The sequence below is a fragment of the Urocitellus parryii genome, chromosome 16 (genome assembly GCF_045843805.1).
Source record: "Urocitellus parryii isolate mUroPar1 chromosome 16, mUroPar1.hap1, whole genome shotgun sequence".
Lineage (NCBI taxonomy): Eukaryota > Metazoa > Chordata > Mammalia > Rodentia > Sciuridae > Urocitellus > Urocitellus parryii.
Window position 1 is genome coordinate 16,047,587 of NC_135546.1, and position 19,904 is coordinate 16,067,490.

Genomic DNA, 19,904 nt, shown 5'->3' on the forward strand with positions numbered 1-19,904 from the left:
TTCCCATTTAAGGCAAGCCAGGAAGGTTTGCAGAAGGCCCGAGGAACCCTGAGGGGCCAAGGCTGGAGATCTCAGGTAGTCTAGGACACAATGAGGAGGCAGGCAATGAAGGAAGTCTCTGAGGATCAAAGCAATTTTTTTCCTGCTATAACATCTAGCAGGGCTGACCAATGGGGAAGAAAATTACATTAAGTGCAGGATGTATTCCTCCTCTTTCCCCCCAGGGTCCTTTGATATTTCTCTCCTATCCTCTTATCCTGAAATATGCACCCAGGAGGTCATCTCTCAGGATGTCAAAAGCTGATGAAGGGGTAATTTCCACTCTGCAAGAGAAAGGCCTTTTGGCTTAAAAAAAGAAAAAAGGCTCAATTCTTAGTACCACATAAAGATAAATGAATAAAATAAAGGTCCATCTACAACGAAGAAAAAGAAAAGTTAAAAAAAAAAGAGTCATGAAGTAATGAAGACATTAGTAACCTTAAAGAGGCAGAAGGGACAGCCTCCGGACATCAGCTGAGGGAACCAGGAATAGTTAACCTGGAGGGAAAGTATTCATTCCTAGACAGCAAGTCTGCTCCTATCCAGAGGTGTGCTAGGATCTTCTGCCAGGAATGGTGTCAAGGGGATTGCCGCATAGAGAGGAAGGTGAGGCTGTTTAGCTCTCACACAGAGTAATTCTGGGTCCCCTAAGTAGATGAGAGTACATGAGAGGATTAGGATGAATGGAGTTAGTAGGAGTAGAGGACACATAGCCATAGTGTTGTTCATTTCATTACCACTGTGGTCAACCCATCTTCTGTTATTATACATCACAGGGCTGCACCATTTCATAGGTATAACATTCACCGTTTCTCCCCTATCAGATCATTTAAGGTAAACAACACTTATTTTCCTGGGGAGAAAAGGAATTAGTCTTGGCCTTGGAAAACAAAGTAAACCAGATCAAAACTTTCAATAATAGATTAAACTATTGCGGGTAGGGGTTGGGAGGAAGCAGAGAAGGAATGAGGTCAGGACAAAAAAGTCATGCTACCTTCCCAGGTTATGGACTAGGCTCTTAGACACAAGAGTAATGTTCCCCATCCCTGCCATGATGTTGGTAAGGCCTTCCACTTGGCACTTCCCATTGGCTGGCAGCAACAGGGTAGATGGTAACAGAGTTCCACAGTGAAGGATTGGTCTTCAGGTCTCTCGAAAGGCTGTGGTGGTCACTGGTCTTTACTAAGGCTCGATGACGTCAACAAACTCCTCCCTATTGGGGTGGTGTACCAGCTGCCATTTGCAGCTGCCATCCTCATTCTTCTTGCAGAAAAAATGGTGGGCCTGGTTCCCATAGAGCTTCCGTTCCAACAGCCAGTCTGTCCAGAGACACTGATTGCGCATCGATTTGTTACAGGTCGGTGAGTAGCAGATGGTAACCTAGAGTCATAGCCACAAAATCAGAGTGAGGAAGAGGCCCTTCCTCTTCTGTTGCTGCTGTCAGACCCCAACATATCCTCCCAGCCCTTTTCGACTGCCCCCCATGTCTTATGAAGCCTTTCCTCGTCCCCACTCTTCCCCTGAATTCTCCTGCCCCATGCTCCTTGTGTAAGAATTACCTTTCTAATATTTCTGGAATCTACTACTGACCTTGAGCAAGTACTTCACTTCCCAGAGCTTTGATTTCTTTACCTTAAAATGGAAGTCTTATTTCTTTATAAATGTGTTATGGAGACCAAATTAAATATTTAAAATAAATTGACTACTAAAGGGTCCAGCAAAAAGTAGGCTCTCTCTAAATAGTGGCTGTGATAAAGTCATCTCCTTGCTTTATATGATGACCACTCTACCAGCCAAAATGTTAAGTTCTTTGAGGTCAGGGACTATGGACTCTTTCTTGCTTTTTCACCCCCAACTTCATGCAGTGTCTGATCCATATTTCAAGTAGAATATGATTGATAAATAAATACATGAAGGAAAGAATCATGAAGGGTGAGTCTACAAGGCTTAAGACCCTCACCCACCCCAGATCATATTAGAAATGGACCCCCCTCACTTCGCAGTCACAGTTGAAAAGATAGTGGTGATTCAGACTCTGTCTCTGCGCCATGGACACGTTTTCCCAAGGCTGGATATAGTTACACATATTGATGAAGATTTTTCCACCATTGAGAACATTACCTTCATGGGGAGATAGAAGAGAATATAACATCAGAACTGTGCTCCTAGAGTCCTGGGTCCTTCAAGAACCCAGAATTATAGCCAATGATGAGCCAAAGCTCCAGTGGTTGGTTGGTTTATTTGTTTGCTTATTTTAAAAATATTTATTTTTTTAGTTCTTCATGATACCTTTATTTTGTTTATTTATTTTTATGTGGTGCTAAGGATCAAACCCAGGTCCTTGCACTTGCTAGGCAAGCGCTCTACTGCTGAGCCACAACTCCAGCCCCTATTAATTTATTTATCTATTTATTACTGGCAATTAAACCCAGGCCTTGCATGTGCTTTGCCACTGAGCTACACCACAATCTCCAATGGCTTTTTTTTTCCCAATGAAAAAAATCAGAATTTTATTTTAAGGCATATTCAGTTGAAAGAATGAAGGAAACACAATTTCTAGCTATAAACAGAAATGTTTTAAATTTAGATATACAGATTTGTAAGCAATAAAATGTATTGATTTTTAATTTTCAGTGTTTAACTGTGAATTACCAAAATTAGACCAAAGGTTGATACGGATCTTTGTTTTAATTAAGAAACCTGATGTAAATTTTATCTGTTAACCTCTACTTCTTGAGCTTCTGCATCTTATTGAATCTTCCAACAAAATAACTCAGGGGCCTCTGTGCTGGTTAAAAATGGGCAGGGTCCAGTGGCTTTTTGATAGGAGTAGCGATATGGGGCTCAATGAAGGAACTGGAAAAAAACTATAATTTTTATAGCAGGAGATATATATTATGCTTGTGCAAGGTAGAATTGTGGGGTCTGGTAAAGACATTTTTCTCTAGTAGGTACAGAGAGAAGGTGGGCTTTAAAATCAGACTTCAGGAGCTCTGGGGGGTGTAGCTAAAGTAGGTGCTTTCCTAGCATGTGTAATGTCTTGGATTTAATCCCTAAAAAAATAAAAGTGAGACTCTATGCGGGATCCTCTTCTTTTCAATTACTTGCTGTATAACCTTAAAGAAAGTCACGAAATCTTTCAACTGGAAGATAATAATAATAAAGTTGTGGTCAATATTAAATGAGAAATGTCTGCAGAATTCCCCATACAGTTGAAGATTCACAGAAAATGTTCAATAAATAATAGGATCCCTTCCCCTTTCCAGTCTTTGCCAATATCTACCTAGGCCAGTCTTCTGTCCCCTGGTGAGTCTTTGCACATTAGAAAGTTCCCCTTCTTTCCTACCAAGCTCCTTCCTATCTTTCAAAGATCCTTTTTAATAATACCTTGTCCATGTAGGCCTTCACATCTCCTAGAACTTCTGTTGCTCAGTCATTTGCTCACAAATCACAGCAGCTAGAACCCAGTACCAGGAATACAGAAATAAATAGGACAGGACTCTGCCTCCAAGAAACTTCAAATGTGACCCATAAGTAGGCAAAAATGACCTTATGGTATGATTATATAGAAGATGTAGTGTAAGAGCAAAGGAGGTCCAATTATCTCCAGGTAAGGAACAGGTGGAGTGAAAAAAAAAGTGTCTCCGAGGAGGGAAGATTGTGCTGTGCTTAGGAGGGATGGGGAGGACTTCGTCTGTCAAATAAGTGGAGGTCTTCTGAACATTGGGACTGTCCTACACCAAGGCAGAATGACATCCCATTGGCACACCTTCTGCAGCTCCAAATAGTTTATTTCAGCTCTGGGAGAAGAAGGGTCAAGGAACTATTATGACAGATAGCAGAAGACCAAGCTAGAAAGGTCAGTGGTGTTCTGGTCTCAAAGGGCTTTCATAATCTGGCAAAAAAGAGTTTCTGACTTTCTCAGAAGGGTACAGGTGTCACTGATGACTTTTCCACGGACTTATGTTTTGTTGTTTATCCCAATCCTCAGTTATACTTGATCTTGAGGGCAGAGAGTTTGTACCTAAGAGTCTAACAAATGGCTAGACACACAGAGGGTTAGCACTGGTCTGCTGGGAACCAGAGGGCTCAGCAGCATGCCATGTCTCCCATCCAGGAGCTCCCTGCTCAGCACAATTCCACATCCTTAGAGCTAACCTCTCTCAGTGTGGCCTCCAATGCCTGCCACTCCTCAAGAGCCATGTCCGAACTCTTTGAAGTCTATGACTTGTTTTTTGAATTTCCATTCTCCTGTCCAAGGCCTGGCAGTGTGTTGTAGGTGGTCTTTTGTTGTTGAATGGATAAATGGAAGGTAGAATTCTGCCTGTTCTCTCCACCTGCTATGCTCTTCATTTTCCTTGCTTTCTTCCTAGATAGTTTTTCTTTTTCTTTTTTTTTTCTTCCTTATTTATTTATTTTGTTGGTGAGGGGAAGTACTTACTGGGGACTGAATCCAGAAGCACTCTACCACTAAGCTACAACCCCAGCCTGCCCCCCCCACCGCCTTTTTTAAATTTTTGAGACAGAATCTCAGTTACTAAAGCTGGCCTTGAACTTGCAGTCCTCCTGCCTCAGCCTCCAAAGTCACTGGGACCAGCCATTTTTCATCTTTTGAAAGAGGCCAGTTTAGGTCTCACTTATACCGCAAAGCTTCCTTGATTGTTCCCAGTCACACAAATACCTCCTTTCCTTAAACTCCAAAATAATTTAGTGTTGTATTTATCAGTTTATGAAGTCATATTCTTATACAGTTCTTTAACTATTCCATCCAAACCATTTCAGAATGGAGGCTTGCCTGTGCCCAAGTTCATGGAACAGAACTGTGTTAGACTCAAGGCTCTTATTAGGGTCCATGCAAAAGGCAGGGATAACCCATAAGGAGCAGTTTCAGGGGACAGATTTTGATCAAAATGCCAAAAATCTTATGCTAATTAAAACTGTTTCAAAATGGAGCTTACTGCCCGAGCCTGGGAGAGCATCATTTCCTTAAAACTGGGAAGCAGTGGCCAAGATCATTCTAAGGAAAACTCTTGCCTTAATGAGAGGTCACCAAGACTCCCCCCAACTAACAGGCTGTCACTATCACAACTGTTTTTATGTGTAATAAAATGCCACCTGGCTGGCCTGCTGCCCCAGGAAGGCCCTGGCTCCTGCCTCAGGACCTCCTTGGGACAAACTCCATCCCCACCAGTTGCTAGTCTTTGACTTACCAGTTATAAAGTACTGCCTCTTACTGTTGACTGCTATTCTAGTTCCACAGAGAGAAGTGTTCACAGAGGTGTAGACATAGCGAACCTCCTTGACTTTCTCAACCCCTTTAAACATCTGAAAGACAATTGCAAAAAAAAAAAAAAAACTCGAAAACAAACCCAAAAACACAGAATTTGGTCAGTGAGTATAATTTGTATATTAACAGGCAAAAACTTCTCTTTTCTCAGTCTCAATAATAAAGTGAAAGTCTAGTTTCAGAATTGGTGCACTCAGAATCCACAGACTCCTACTGGGTTGTCTTTGTCTTAAAAAAATTTTTTTTAAAAAATCTAAACTTAATTTATTCCAGTGGAAGGAAAGGTACCTCAATGGCAGCTATGGGACCCACTGAGGCGCCCACACTGCACTGCCCTTGGGTTTTGTGGCCCCCCCCCAACATTCCAACCAGTTCCACTTCACCATGTCTACAAAAAGTTCACTGAACCCGATTGTCTGAAACCTACCCTCCCAAAACACAGACCCCATTTCCCTCTACCTGCCTAGTGAGGGTAAACGCCCTGTCCTGCCCCCATGTACCTTCATCCGTTTGAGTTCATACCGGAGCAATTTGTTAGGGTTAGAAGGGTCTTCATTAGCAGTCACTATCTTCTCACTGGTGACTTTGGCCCGAATCACTGCACAGGGAGAAGAAAGAGGGAAGAAACCATGAGCACTTGGAGCAGTCAATTTGGGATCTGGATGACCTGGGGACCCTAGACAATTTCAGGTGTTGGGTTTTGAATGGTGTAATAGATAGGAGTTCTGCAGTGACTGCAAGTTCAAACTCTTTGGGATTCTTAGGTCCTCAGCCTCTGTGCTTTTTGGTCAACCTGTTAATTTGGAAAGCTCTAGTTCCTGTAACTCTGGGAACAGTGGGCAAAGGGGAGGAGTCAGAGTGGTTGAGCTGGAAGGAGCCCCTTGCAGGATTCCTGTGAGGCTCATCTGTTGAAATAGCTCAGAGCCTCAAAGCTCTCCCAGAGTTGATATTAGTAAATGTTTATTGAATCCATAAATATTCTGGCCCTGTTGAGAAAACCCATCTCTTGCCATTTGGGCGTTAATCAAAAAAACTGCTTATGAAAGTCTTCCTCTTGGTCTTGAACTAGGCACAAGTCCCACAGATGTGATTGCAACAGGGTCCCTATCCTGCAGAACTTTTGGTCTATCAGAGGATGTGCCTATAAACACCAATAACACTGAATAGTAGAAGCACAAACTTGGTAGAGACACAGTGGTAGCCAGGGAGCAAGGAAGCCTCCAAAGAGCGGTCCTGAGTTAGCCCTTGGAGGATGAATTGGAGTTGGCCAGGAATGCGAGGGTATGGGGAAAGGGCATCCAGATAGAGAGGAGAGAAAGGGCAAAAGATCAGAGTTGGGATGGGGACCGGGTGGCAACCTCAGTTATGGTCTTGGACAGAGACAGGCCCCACCCCCAACCCAGCTGGATCACTCTGGTGACACTCCAGTTAATGATACTCCCAGGTTGCAGTATGGTCAGGATGAGGGGCGTCGCTGTAGAGGTCCGGACAATCTATTTTCTTACAAATCAGACTCTGTGCTGGCAAGGTTGCTCTGGCGCCAGCCCTTTCAACCCATCAGCCTCAGCAGGAGGCAACGGTGAAGGGGGGGTTGAGCTCCTCCCCTTTCCTCAGACTCCTGGTCTACCGCTCAGCCAGAGCCAGTCCCCACCGCCCCCGCCCCTGCTGTGGGCCGCCTGGGCCGGACTCACCAACCGCCGAGCGGCAGAAATGCTGCTGCGGGTGCGTTGGGAGGCAGCTGCACGCCTCGCCCCGCCCCGGGGGCCACAGCAAAGCCACCAGTCCCAGCACCAGCGTCCTGCTCGTCGCGACTGAGGGGCTCCAGAGCACGACACCGCAGAGCCCCATCGGAGCCTGTGGGGTCTGTCGGACCAAAACAGTCGGTCCAAGGCACCTTAGAACGCCCGGCCCTCCACCCACCCACCCCCACCTCAGCTCTACGAGATGACCATAGAACCAATCCCGTCGCCTTCCTTTGGCTTGAGGCCACCCGTGGCGGCAGGACCCGAGACCCTCCAACTGACCATCTCAGTGAGAGTTAGTGAGGATCCTGAGGAGCTAAGCCTCTGGAAGTAGAGGGCAGACACTGGGAGAGGGATGCTGTCAGGGGCAAAAAGAGAAGAGCACCCAAGACTAACGCCCCAGGGCAGAAAGACCGGGGGCTGGGATTCAGGCACAAGGGACAGTGAGGAGAGGCTCAGAGAGGAGGAGACAGGCAGAGGCCGAGAGAGACAGACAGAAATACAACAGGCAAAACACACAGTGATGGAGAAGGACGGACCCTTGCTGAGCGGCATACTGGGGATGAGACAAGCTACTCAGGGCTCCTTTCAGCTGCAGGAAGTGTTTTCAATGCCCTATTTATGAGGCTCCAAAGCAACAGCAAACAGTAAGGGAAGGGACAGAGAAAGTTGGGGTGTGTGTGTGTGTGTCTTGGCTCTGTCAGCTGGGGGGTGGGGAGAGATGTCAGAGACAGCAGCCTGTGCTTAGAAACCCTTTCTCCAAGCGGGAGCCTTAGACTGCAGATAGCAAGGGACCGTTCTCTCAGGTGTCCCTTCACTTAGGACAAACTGTGGACCTCAAAGCCCTGTTTCCAGTTCCTGGGCGATTCTGATTGTTATTGCATGTTATAGCCACTGGAGACTACGTGGGGAAGCTTGGAGGCCAAAGAAGTAAGGGACTCTGGCTCGTTGTGACCCAAGCTTTGTCCACTGTCCAAGGCTCGCCATAGAAGGAGAACCATTGAATTATAACTATAGAAAGTAGAAGGTCAGGTTCTGATTCTGTCATTAAGTAGCTTTGTCACCTTTACTTTGCAGAACCTCAGTTTTTTCTCCATAATATAGACTTGAACTACATGATCTTCTTCTCCTTCTCCTTCTTCTTCTCCTTCTCCTTCTTCTTCAGTGCTGGGGATCAAGGAGCCTTGCACAAGCTAGGCAAGCACTGTCCCACTGGGCTACACCCTCAGCCCTGAAGTACATGTTTTCTGAAGCCCTTTGAAGCCCTTTCCCCCAGCCTCCACTGGCTTCAGCCAGGAATGCTGAAATCCCCAGGTCACATTCTCCCAGGATCTCCTCACACCAGGATTCCATGGGAATCTGACTTTTTCATCAGGGTGGCCATTATCTTCTTCAGAGGACATCTTTTCACTTGGATGGTATTGGTGACATTTGAAAGGAGAGAGACTGACAGGATAGGTTCAAGCTGGTGTCCAGGTTGGTTCTTCATCCCATGTCTAGACCAAGATAAGAGCTGAATGTATTATTTGGAGGGATCTCAGAAGCATCCAGTCCAATCATTCATTTGACAGGTGTGAAGGCTGAGGCTCAGTGATATAAAGTGACTTATAGAAAGTTAGTGGCAGAAAGCACTAGAAAACAAGTATCCTTACGTTTATTCTAGTGCTCTGTATACTCTACCACATTATTTCTTTTCATTTGGCTTTTTTTTTTTTAACATCTCAAAATTCTGTCTTTGGAGGGTAATTCTTTCTTTTAAGTTCTTATTGCTCCTCTGTTAAAATAAGGCTACTTCAAGAATGCATTCATTTTCATAAGGATCCCTTTCCAAGGGTAAACATATTGAATTCTTACATGAGCTCTCTTCCAAACTCAAAGCTGGGCAGAAATAGGCCTTAACATAATAAGCCATGTTTGGGGTTTAGTTTGTAGTGTTGGTGAGCAGCAAAGACTCTGAATGAAGAAGAGTACATCTGGGTCAGTATTTTTGAAGGGGTAGGTACTAAGAGATACATGATGATAATAAATATGCATTCAAAAAAAGCTTCGGGTTAATTAAGACACAATTTACATACATCTTTAGCTGAGAGCCAGTCCCGCCCAGTGTTTGTCTAACAGAGAAGATTGAAGCAGCGAGATACAGAGAGTAAGAACAAGGTTCAGAAGAGCTCTTCCTCTAACATGCTGTGCGACTTTGGGAAAGTCACTGTCATTCTCTGAGTCCAGTTTCTTAATTTGTAAAGCAAATAGGTTGGTCTGGTTCTTTAAGGATCCTCCAAAGGGTGTTCCTAAGAAAAATATGCGTAGGATTCCACAGAGAGAGAGGCACACCTGACCAGTTTGTTCCTTTCTTCTCTGCCTTCAGCTGACACTGCCCACATTCCCCGTGGTGGTGAAGATTGGCCATGCTCACTCCGGTATGGGCAAGGTAAGGCAGGGGGGGCTGCAGTGGTGTGGAGTTGGGCTCAGAAGGGTGTTTTTGCTGGAGAGGTAGCTCAGTAGAGCTCTTGCCTAGCATGCATGAGGCCCTAGCTTCAATCCCCCATACTTTGGGGGGGGGGGGAGGCGGATAAAGAAGGGCACTTTTCAGTTGGGTTTGAAGGCTTCAGGGCCTTTTGACTAAGGTCTCCCTTTCTTCCTGTTTGCCTAATTCCAACATTAGGTCAAAGTGGAAAACCACTACGACTTCCAGGACATTGCTAGTGTGGTGGCCCTCACTCAGACCTACGCCACAGCAGAACCCTTCATTGACGCCAAGTATGACATCCGAGTCCAGAAGATTGGTGGCAATTACAAGGCTTACATGTAAGTGGGGAGGTGTAGCGTCCCAGCAGATGCTCTTTGTTCATCTCAGCCTCCAGTTCTCAGTCCAACCTCACCAGGCCCATAAGGCAGGTTACAGAGAGAGCATGCCACTTACGTCTAGAAGTCCTAACCTGGGATCTTTTGAAGTCAAGGGAGGGGGTCTGTAAACTAAGATGAAAAATAAAATTAGTATTAATTTCACTAGCTCATTTCAGTTATAAAGAAAGACAACAGACGATAGTAGTAGCAGTACATAGGACTTTATCACCAAAGGTAATCATGATACTTGTGTATCACACTACAGTTGTGACAGACCTCAGTACCAGTTACGTCATCCCTATGTAAAACTCATGATAGTTATTAGACCTGCCTCTGAATCACATTATTTAAAGAAACACATCTTTGATTAATCAAAATGTGTTTTTATTTTTTTAAATTTTTTTAAATTTTTTTATTAGTTGTTCAAAACATTACAAAGCTCTTGACATATCATATTTCATACATTTGATTCAAGCAGATTATGAACTCCCATTTTTACCCCGTATACATATTGCAGATTCACATCGGTTACACATCCACTTTTTTACATACTGCCATACTAATGTCTGTTGTATTCTGCTGCCCTTCCTATCCTCTACTATCCCCCGCAAAATGTGTTTTTAGAATATTTTTGATAAGTCTAATTGGGTATCTTTATGATCTTATATACTTTATGCACTTGCACGTTTTATATGTTTTAAACATTGAAAGGAATCCTGTGCTTCAACAGACTACCAAAGAATGGTAAAGTTAAACTCCAAATGCAAATATCCAGCCCTAAGTCTAGTGGTTGTAAGAGTAGATGACTTCCCCACAAAACTGTATGCATACGGCAGAATGAAAAGTTAAAAATGTCCCTCATTGGAATTAAAAGAAAAATCCCCCAAATTGATGGAGGGTGGGAAGCCAGAGAAACTTTAGATGGCATTTTCTTTTGTTTGTTTTTGCAAAACGAAAAACATCCGTGTTTAGTGAAAAGAGGGTGCTGGTTCCGCCTCCAATCTCAGTAGGCCATAACAGAGGTCACATGACCTGCAAGTCCACAGGCAGATGGGCTGTCACTGAGTGGCCTCTCGGTATCATGCCTGCTCCCATACTTTAGGGGGCCCCTTAAGGATCTATGTCGTATGTCCCATTGTAAACTGAGATGTAAAGTCTTACAGAACTTTGCAAACTTTAAAATATAATAAAAATATAAGGAATATATTATTATTTACTCAGAGTTTCCAAGACCCTGTTATGTGTCATGGCTCTATGCTGGGAACTTGAAAGTGAGTGTCTCTCTGTCCCTGTCTTGAGGAAGTTGCTTACAGGGACACCTTAGTAAACCATAAGCTTAGGAAGACAGTTACATTTATTGTGATTTTCTTGTCTCTGAGTTTCTACTCAGATTTTGCCAGCTACTCAGCTATTTATTTATTTGCTTTTTTCTAAACTTGGTAGTGGTGGCAGGGAAAAGCACATCACAGATGGAATCAAGTTTCCTGGATTTTTATCTCCCATCTGCTGTGACTGAATATGCAATCTTGGACAAGTCATCCAGCCTTTCTGAGTCTGAATCTTCTTGTCTATAAAGCAGAGCAAGAACTCCAGCCTGCTCAGAACAGGGAGTTCGAAGTGAGGCTATTATGAGGGGTTTGGAGAAGAGGCACTATAGAAAGCAGCCAGTACTGTCCAAGTAGATGGTTGTTGTCACCCCCTCCATATAAATATTTCTCAGTGCTTGAAGTCAGATCTGTGGGGAGGACATTTATGGGAACTGGCACAGCTACTCTCCAAACAGTACTGCATGGTGAGGATAGCACACGGAGGGCTCTGTCCATGGTGTAAGAGGACTTTTATGTCCCCTAAGCCATTCCCTTTCCCATTAACTATATCTGGGTGAAAACTTATGATTTAAAAGATCTATTTTTGGTATTTTACAGTTTACTTAACCCTGTACCAATCGGGCCTTCTGGCAACCCTGTGTTAACAGATAGAGGCTCAGAGACTAACTCTCCCATGGTCACCTAGCCAGCCAAGAGCAAATCCAGAACCAGAAACCTGGTCTTCTACCTCCTATGTTGTCTAAGACTAGCTGACTCTTAACCCATGCTCATGGAGGGCAGGTACAGTGGACATAGCAGAGGTTGATGACTCATGCCATCATTTCCATTGAACAGATGAGTGAAGCCCAAAGAGGTTAATTGACTGACCGAGAGCCACATGACTAATATTGTAGTGAACCTCAGAAATTAACTGTTAAAAGAGTGAATGTGAGTGCTAATGAAGAAGACATTGGAAGATATTCACCAGAACCCTGCAAGAGCTCCCAGGAGAAGTGGGATTCAGTTTGTATGCCCAGACACTGTGAGTAGGCAGGAGGACAGGCCACAGTACATACCCCAGGTGTTTTATATAGTTATGGACAAGTCTTAGCTTAAGCCTCAGCTCAAGTAACTAAATTAAAAAGTACATGTTCGATTGTTAAGTGAGATATAGGCAAAATTCTAATGCGATCAAGAACTCGTCCATTTGAAAGATCAGGTCAGAGAAGGCTTCATGGAGCCAGGCCTCTGAGGTGGACGCCAAGGGCCTCACAGGTGGGAGTTTGGCTGGGGCCGTGGGGCTGTAAGCTCCACAGACAGACTTCAGGCTCTTTGTGGGGAAAGCGGTGAGGGAACTGTGAGCTTCAGTTCTGGAAAGTTTCATGCCCTCCCATTGCTGGTGTGGCTCATGGCCTGTCCTACCCTGGCGGGACCTTGTTGCAGGAGGACATCAATTTCGGGGAACTGGAAGACGAACACTGGCTCTGCAATGCTGGAGCAGATTGCCATGTCAGACAGGTGAGTGAGCCAAGGGGTCCAGTCCCCCGTGAGAGGGAGGCTACCATAGATGAAGAGGTGTAAGAAAGCAGGAAGGGAGCCTCTGGGCAGACAGGACTGATAAAACACAAAAGGCCCAAGCAGCCAGTCGACAAGATCAGGCAAGACTGGGTCTTGTGCTAAATTATAGAGATAAAGGCTTTGCATATCACAGAATCTCCAAGAAAGGAGTAGTAGTTAATATGGGCTGGAATAGCCAAGGAAGGCCTCCTAGAAGAGTGGAATCTGCCCTGGGCTTGAAAAGTTGGGTAGGATCAGGAGAGCAGAAAGGGAAAGTTCTGTAAATAAGGGACCACCTTTGATGGTTGTGGGATAAAAAAAAGCGGGTGGTGGAGATGGGAGAGATAGAGGCTGTAAGAAGAGCCCAACCAGCAAGCAGGCTTGGGGTGAGCTAATGCTCCATCCTCAGGACACCTTCCTGCCCCCTCCAGGTACAAACTATGGGTGGACACCTGCTCTGAGATGTTTGGTGGCCTAGACATCTGTGCTGTCAAAGCTGTACATGGCAAAGATGGGAAAGACTACATTTTTGAGGTAAGTCTGTCCCAATTGTATCTGAGAAACAACACCCAAGGCTGCAGGCCAAACTCTTGGCTCAAAAACTATGTGGACAGCCCAGACTGCATTTATAGTGTAGAATCTTCTGAGTTGTTGGAAGGCCCTAGATAGCACATCTGCATAGCAGGATACCTCCACCGGTGGGGAGCTGTTACTTCTAACCTGCTAAGCCTATGCACACCAGGGGTAATAACTGGTACATATGGGTTCCTGGGGTCCTAGTGCAGTCATTTCTCTGGGAAGACTATAGTGACTTTAGTATTCTTAGTCTGAGAAAGCTTCCTCCTTTTGCAGTCATTTTACAGGCAAGAAAACAGGCCTAAGTGCTGCGAGCCTGTGCCTAAGGCCACAGGGTGAATCGGTGTCTCCACCTGGGCACCTGGGGACAGGAGATTTTTTCTGAGCATCCCTCTGGGCCCTGGAGACACTTTGCTTATCCTGATCCTCTAACACAACTTTTCTGACTCTCTTTTCCCATATTCAAAGAAAAGCCCATGACAGTATGAATTCTTCACATACATTGTCGCCCAGTCTTCCTGGGAGCAGGAAAGGCTCCTGGCCAGGAGTGATTCCAGAGAACTAGTGTCAGGAGCCTAGCTAGAGTGGGCTTCAGATTCAGAATCCACCCCATGGTCTTCTCAAACTCTGGGATGGCCACACCTCCCCTTCTAGAGTGGGAGCAATAAATGAGACAGTAGGACTATGGAATCTATGATCCTACTAGGGAAGATATTTCCATAAAGAAGGACCCATTGCTTTGAGCCTTGAGATTCAGGCAGAATCAGGATCAGTGGCAGGTAGAGAAGGCATCCCAAGTCAGAAGCGCAGAGAGGAATCTGATCATTTAATGAAAAGAGTCTATTTGGAGACAGATTGTAACAGGTGAAAATTCCCAGGGATGAAAACTGCCCATTCTTCACCAGAGATTTATGGGAACATCTTTCATGTCTTCCTGTTCCTCTGTCTACAAACTTCGAGCCCTGGGCCCTTCAAGCCCTCTCCTTTCTCTCTCCCTCTTCCAGTTACCTTCAGCTAGCAATCTCCCTCTCCCCCATCCCTGGCCTGGGTGAAGGTAAAGGGAAGTGGCTTGAGGCAGAGGTTTGCAGGAGGAGGGGACAAAGGTCCTATTTTCTGCCAAGGACCATGCTTCCAACTGAAGACAAGAACACCTGCTTCATCACCAGCCCAGGAAGACCAGGCCAGGCCTTGAAATTTCCAGACCCTTTCCTCACCCAGGCCACATCTTCCACCAGGTCATGGACTGCAGCATGCCGCTGATTGGTGAACACCAGGTGGAGGACAGACAGCTCATCACTGAACTAGTCATCAGCAAGATGAACCAGCTGCTGTCGAGGACTCCTGTCCTGTCTCCTCAGAGGCCCTTAACCACCCAGCAGCCACAGGTAAGCAGCTGTGCAGAGACACAGGACAGCCAAGAGCCACTGTTCTGGACATTGGTGGTTCTAGAATGGAGCAGAGGTCAGATACCCACAGGCCTGGGTAGGATCTAAGCAGTCTTCTCCCTCCTCCTTGTCTTCCTCTGGAGGCCCGCCTATCTCCCACCATCCCTTATAGGGGTCTTCTCGTGAGCAGTGTGCAGTATCAGCTGTAGGACTGACAGGCATGGAGTACTAGATCTCTTCCCTCTGAACTTGAAGTCTCCAGGGAACCAGAGCTTGCTTTCTCTGGGACTCAGGATGCTCCCTTTTTCAAAATGGGAGGTCTCTGAGGAGGAGCTGAATCAGATTGCTCACTAGCTGTTCACTGCTAAATTGGGTTTTTAAAAGAAAGTGGGGGTCTTTCTGAGAAATCTGGTGCAGAAAAAGAGAAGAGTCAGTTCTTCCTTCTGGGAGAGCAACAAGGTGAAACTCAAAATTAAACATCTGCTTTCCCTAAGGGAGAGGAGGTGGTGGCCTTGAGTTAATAGTGCCTAACTCAGGTCCAGTCACATCATGGTGACAGTATCCTAGCTGCAGGTCTATAGGAAATCTACAGTGAAGTTTTTTTGTGAAACATTAGGCCCTGTGGCTCTAGCATATGCCAAGGAAAGGAAGATCCCTAGACCTGGAGCTCTTTAGTTCCACAAAGAAGGTATCTTATATTTCAAAAATATTCACAGTCTTCTCTCCACTGAACTTTTGTATAATGAAGTAGGGGAAATTCATTGCACTTGGGGCAATGAATCAAATAATTGAACCTGATCTAGCTTTTTCCCTAAAGGACTGCTAATAATTATGCATAATTATTAGCTTCGGAGTGCTTTATGGATTTTATAAATTAGAATTTATAAATTAGAATTCTCTCAAAAATCTTTAAAATCCAACATCAAATGGTTAGGGAGGTAGAATATAATAGTGATTCAAAATATGGGCTTTGAAATGAGAATGAAACCCAGTTTGAATTCTGAATCCAGCATTTATTGGTGTTGTGACCTTGGACAAGGTCTTTATCTTGAGCTCAGGAATGATAATCACAGAACCAGTCTCATAGGGTTGTTAGGAGAATTAAATGATGTAAGGAACCTAAAACATGGCAAAGTAAAGCACCTGGTGAAGATCAGCTGTTGTCCTAGAAGAAAGTAGACTCCGGCCTTGGATCCCTGCAGCCTTAGGCCTGGAGATCATGGCTGCCGTCTCTGAAGATGGGGGCCTCACCCGATTAGGCTGCACTCAGAAGCAAATAGCTGGAATCTAGAAATCCTTCAGTAAGAAAGAAGAAAGGGCTGGCACCCTTACACTGGAAGAGGGAAGGAAAAAAACAAAACAGCACAGCAGTGTGGGTTATTTAGAGTAGAGGAAATTACCCCCGACATTTGAATATCACAGAATCATAGCCTGCAAGTGTTGTTGATACTCATAATAATGAACCTGAGTCATTGGGAAGGGGAATGCTGACATTTTAGGGTTTCATATTCTGTTTAAGAAAACTAGAAACAAAATATAGGAAATATTTCCAGAAAAGAATTGACTAAAATAAAACAGTGTGACAATTGGTAAGTCAGTTCCCTCTCTGAATCTTTTTTCCCACCTGTCATATGGGAAAACATAAGAACTATCTTTTCTGCTCTAAAAATGTCTTTAGGGGCTGGGCATGCGGAAGACTTATCTATCATGCAACAAGACTCTGGGTTCCATTTCCAGCACACCAACAACAACAAAACAATAAAAATGTCTTGAGTACTTCTATCCTTATGGATTCTGGATAGATGGAAACTCTGGGCTAACAGATAACAACTCTCGAGTAGCCATGTTGAGAGTAATCTTGTACAGTGGGCTCCTACCACTCGATACATACGGTGAGGGTTTTACACCTTCTTTAGCTGATGCACACTGGATCGGACCTCTGACCAGATGGGAGAATCTGTTCCTGGGACTGAGGCTATAACTCAGTGATACAGTGTGGCTTAGCATCATGCACAAGGCCCTGAGTTTGATCCCCAACATCATTAAATAGATAGGTGGGTGGGTAGGTAGATAGGTAGGTAGGGGAGTGGGTAGTTAGATATTGATAAATATTTTCATGATTTAAAAAATATCAGGCCTGTAACTAGATTTTGTAACTTTGTAAATGTGATGAAATAAAGATACTTGGGTGCTAGTCCTGTCTTTTAGTCCACAGTAGGCCTTAGTCAATAGTTGAAATATCCTGTTAATCAGATTATTGCTTGTCCCTGCCCTAGAGAAAAAGTGACACATACAGTTGGCCTTCCCTATCTGTACATTCCATATCTGCAAATTCAGCCAACTGCCTATCAGAAATGCAGTAAGGTCTATGGTGGTTGCTCAAAAAGCATAAAAGTTCAGTGTCAAAGAGACAATTCATGAAAAAAAAGTTTTACCTCACAGAAAGCATTAGCTCTTCTTTGGTATAAGCCCCTTAAATTAGTCCATTTTGTGTTACTAAAATGAAATACCTGAGGCAGGCTACTTTATAAAGAAGAAAAGTTAATTTTTAACTCACAGTTCTGGAGGTTCAAGGACAAGGGGCTGCATCTGATGGTAGCCTTGTTGCTAGCAGAGTCTTGAGGCAACATTAAGCATCACATAGCAAGAAATAGGGAGCACATGTATTTCTGTGTCTCTTATTTTTCTTTTTTCGTAGTCACTGGGATTCAGTTCTGTGGGCTCCACTCTGATGACCTTGTCTAATCCTAATAATAATAATAATAAAACCACCTTTAAACACCAGTCAGATTGTTTCTACCCTCTTAATATTTCACAATGGGGATTAAATTTTAGCATATGAACCCTGAAGGAATATTCAAAGTACCTATCCACATTTTAGAATCCCTTATTTTATAAAGTTTAAATATTGCAATTTAAACATTTCCAAAGAGAAATATATCTCAAAGCACAGGCAGAAAAATAAAAAGAATAAGCTTCCCTAAATATATGGGCTCCTGCAAAAATCCCTAGTAGGGAAGTCAATCTGACTCAAGGATGAGCTTTTCTCTGTTTATTCTCTTATCACCGCTGGGTATTGTAGAAAGCTCCCTGTGCTGGGAACCAGGAGACTCCCAGGCTATTCCCTGTGTCCTTGGACAAGTTACTTTCCATTTCTGGACATTTCTTTACTCGCCTATGAAATGGAGTTGAGTTAGATGATTTCTAGATCTCTTTCAATTCTAAAGTCATGTAATGGCTGGAGCTAGATAGACACACTGCAGACTGTGAAGGCAGAGTTCCCCAAGATATTGCTCTCACTTCTAACATCAGCCGAAATTCAGAAGTTCCCCAAACTTCGACAGGTTCGACAGCTCCCTGGAAGAACTCACAGAGCTCACTGAACCCTGTTGTACTCACAGTCCCGGTGGATTGTGGGGAAAGGACACAGGTCAACACTAAGTCAAAGGAAGATGCCCAGGACAGAATCTGGGAAAGTTCAAAACTCAAAGCTTCCATTATCCTTAGGATGTGTTACCCTCACAGCGTCAGCGTGTGACCATACCCATGACGTATTGCCAACCAGGGATGCTCACCTGCACTTCAGAGTTCAGAGTTGTTATGGGGCTTCATTACTTCAGTATGATCAACTAACCGGTCATCTGGTTGAACTCAGTCTCCAGCTCCCTGTTCCCTGGAGATCAGGCTAATGCCATGTGGCTTAGGGAACTTACCATGAATAACAAAGACACTCCTGCCACTCAGGAAATTCCAGGAGTTTAGAGGTCACTTCCTGAGAGCCTGGCATAAAGTCTAAGACCTCTTTAAAGGCAAGGCCACACTATCAGGTTAATAAAGGCAAGCACACACTATCAGGTTAATATCACAGATGTCTCAGATACTTGCAGCCCCTTGTGGGCACAAACCTTGCCTATTCCTCTGTTTCCACTGACCAACACAGGCCTGGCCCAGAGTGTGTGCGGAAGTTAGCTCATAGCCTCAGGACTCCAGTGAAGAAGGAGATATTGTTCCCATCCAAAAGTTGTTTAGATTCTAAGTTGAAATCATGACTGAATTCACGGGCCATCGAATGGTGTCTTCTTGAATCTTCTTTTAGCTTCCTCCTAAGCTTGTGCTCTGACCCCAGGCTGCCCAGAAGACATAAAGCACCCAACATTTGGCAAAATGCTGCAACTTGGGCTTGAAGGCATGACTGTCCTGGTCACAGTTCCACTCCCTGTCTCTCCTGGATGATGGCACATTGTTTACAGTTGAGGAGACATTTCAGTCACCCTGGGTGCAGGCCCTTGGGTCTCTCAGACTAGATGGCCTTGTTCCTGCAGTCACTTCCCACTTTCCTGAATCTTTACCTACGGGAATCTGCTTCACGGCCCTGCCTTCCACCTGTCCTCTAGTCCATTTTGTGTTACTAAAATGAAATACCTGAGGCAGGCTACTTTATAAAGAAGAAAGGTTTATTTTAACTCACAGTTCTGGAGGTTCAAGGACAAGAGTCTGCGTCTGATAGTGGCCTTGTTGCTAGCAGAGTCTTGAGGCAACATTAAGCATCACATAGCAAGAGATGGGGAGCACACGTATTTCTGTGTCTCTTATTTTTCTTTTTTCGTAGTCACTGGGATTCAGTTCACCCACTTTGCTTTGAACGGTACCCTCTCTTCCCCGTCATCAAATGATCATCACATCCACATCCAGACAGCTTCCACTTAAAATCAAAAACATCCCCCAACTCCATATTCCCTTCCAGCTACTGCCCCACTTCTCTGTTCCCAGCCCAATCTTGAGTTGTTTTAGCCACCATCTCTCCTCCTCCATCAACCCACTCCAGTCGACAGTCTTTCCCCACCATCCCACTGCAACTGCCATGGGCAAAGTCATCTCCATGTTCCCTCCACATGTAGTGGTCACTTCTGTTCCTGCCCTGCAGACTCTGCAGCAGCATTTGACGTAGTTGGCTACTTCCTTGAAATGCGTCCTTTGCTAGGCCTCTGGGACCTAGCAAAGTTCACTCATTGAACTCCAGATTCACATGTCTAACTCCTTTGACACCTTTATTTGAATTCCTAGAAGGCATCCTAAATATAACATGCCCAGAGCAGGATTCTTGTTTATTTTTCCCCCTCCTTAACCGTGTCCTTACCCCTTGCTTAATTTTCTAGAAGTAATTCAT

The 19,904-nt window shown here is 44.5% G+C and overlaps 2 protein-coding genes across 2 annotated transcripts in view; one reads left to right on the forward strand and one right to left on the reverse strand.

Annotated features, from left to right (window-relative positions):
• Syn2 (synapsin II) overlaps positions 1-19,904 on the forward strand; it is a 146,279-nt gene that overhangs the window by 110,855 nt on the left and 15,520 nt on the right. The window contains exons 6-10 of the mRNA XM_026383057.2: positions 9,434-9,496; positions 9,731-9,873; positions 12,663-12,737; positions 13,208-13,310; positions 14,588-14,737. Of these exons, the coding sequence (XP_026238842.1) occupies positions 9,434-9,496; positions 9,731-9,873; positions 12,663-12,737; positions 13,208-13,310; positions 14,588-14,737 (534 nt within the window). The remainder of the gene's footprint in view (positions 1-9,433; positions 9,497-9,730; positions 9,874-12,662; positions 12,738-13,207; positions 13,311-14,587; positions 14,738-19,904) is intronic.
• Timp4 (TIMP metallopeptidase inhibitor 4) lies at positions 1,180-7,174 on the reverse strand. The gene is made up of 5 exons (XM_026383059.2): positions 7,018-7,174; positions 5,827-5,924; positions 5,250-5,364; positions 2,036-2,160; positions 1,180-1,419 (listed from the first exon to the last, which is right to left on the reverse strand). The coding sequence occupies exons 1-5, from the start codon at positions 7,172-7,174 to the stop codon at positions 1,222-1,224; spliced, it is 693 nt and encodes a 230-aa protein (XP_026238844.2). The 3' UTR covers positions 1,180-1,221.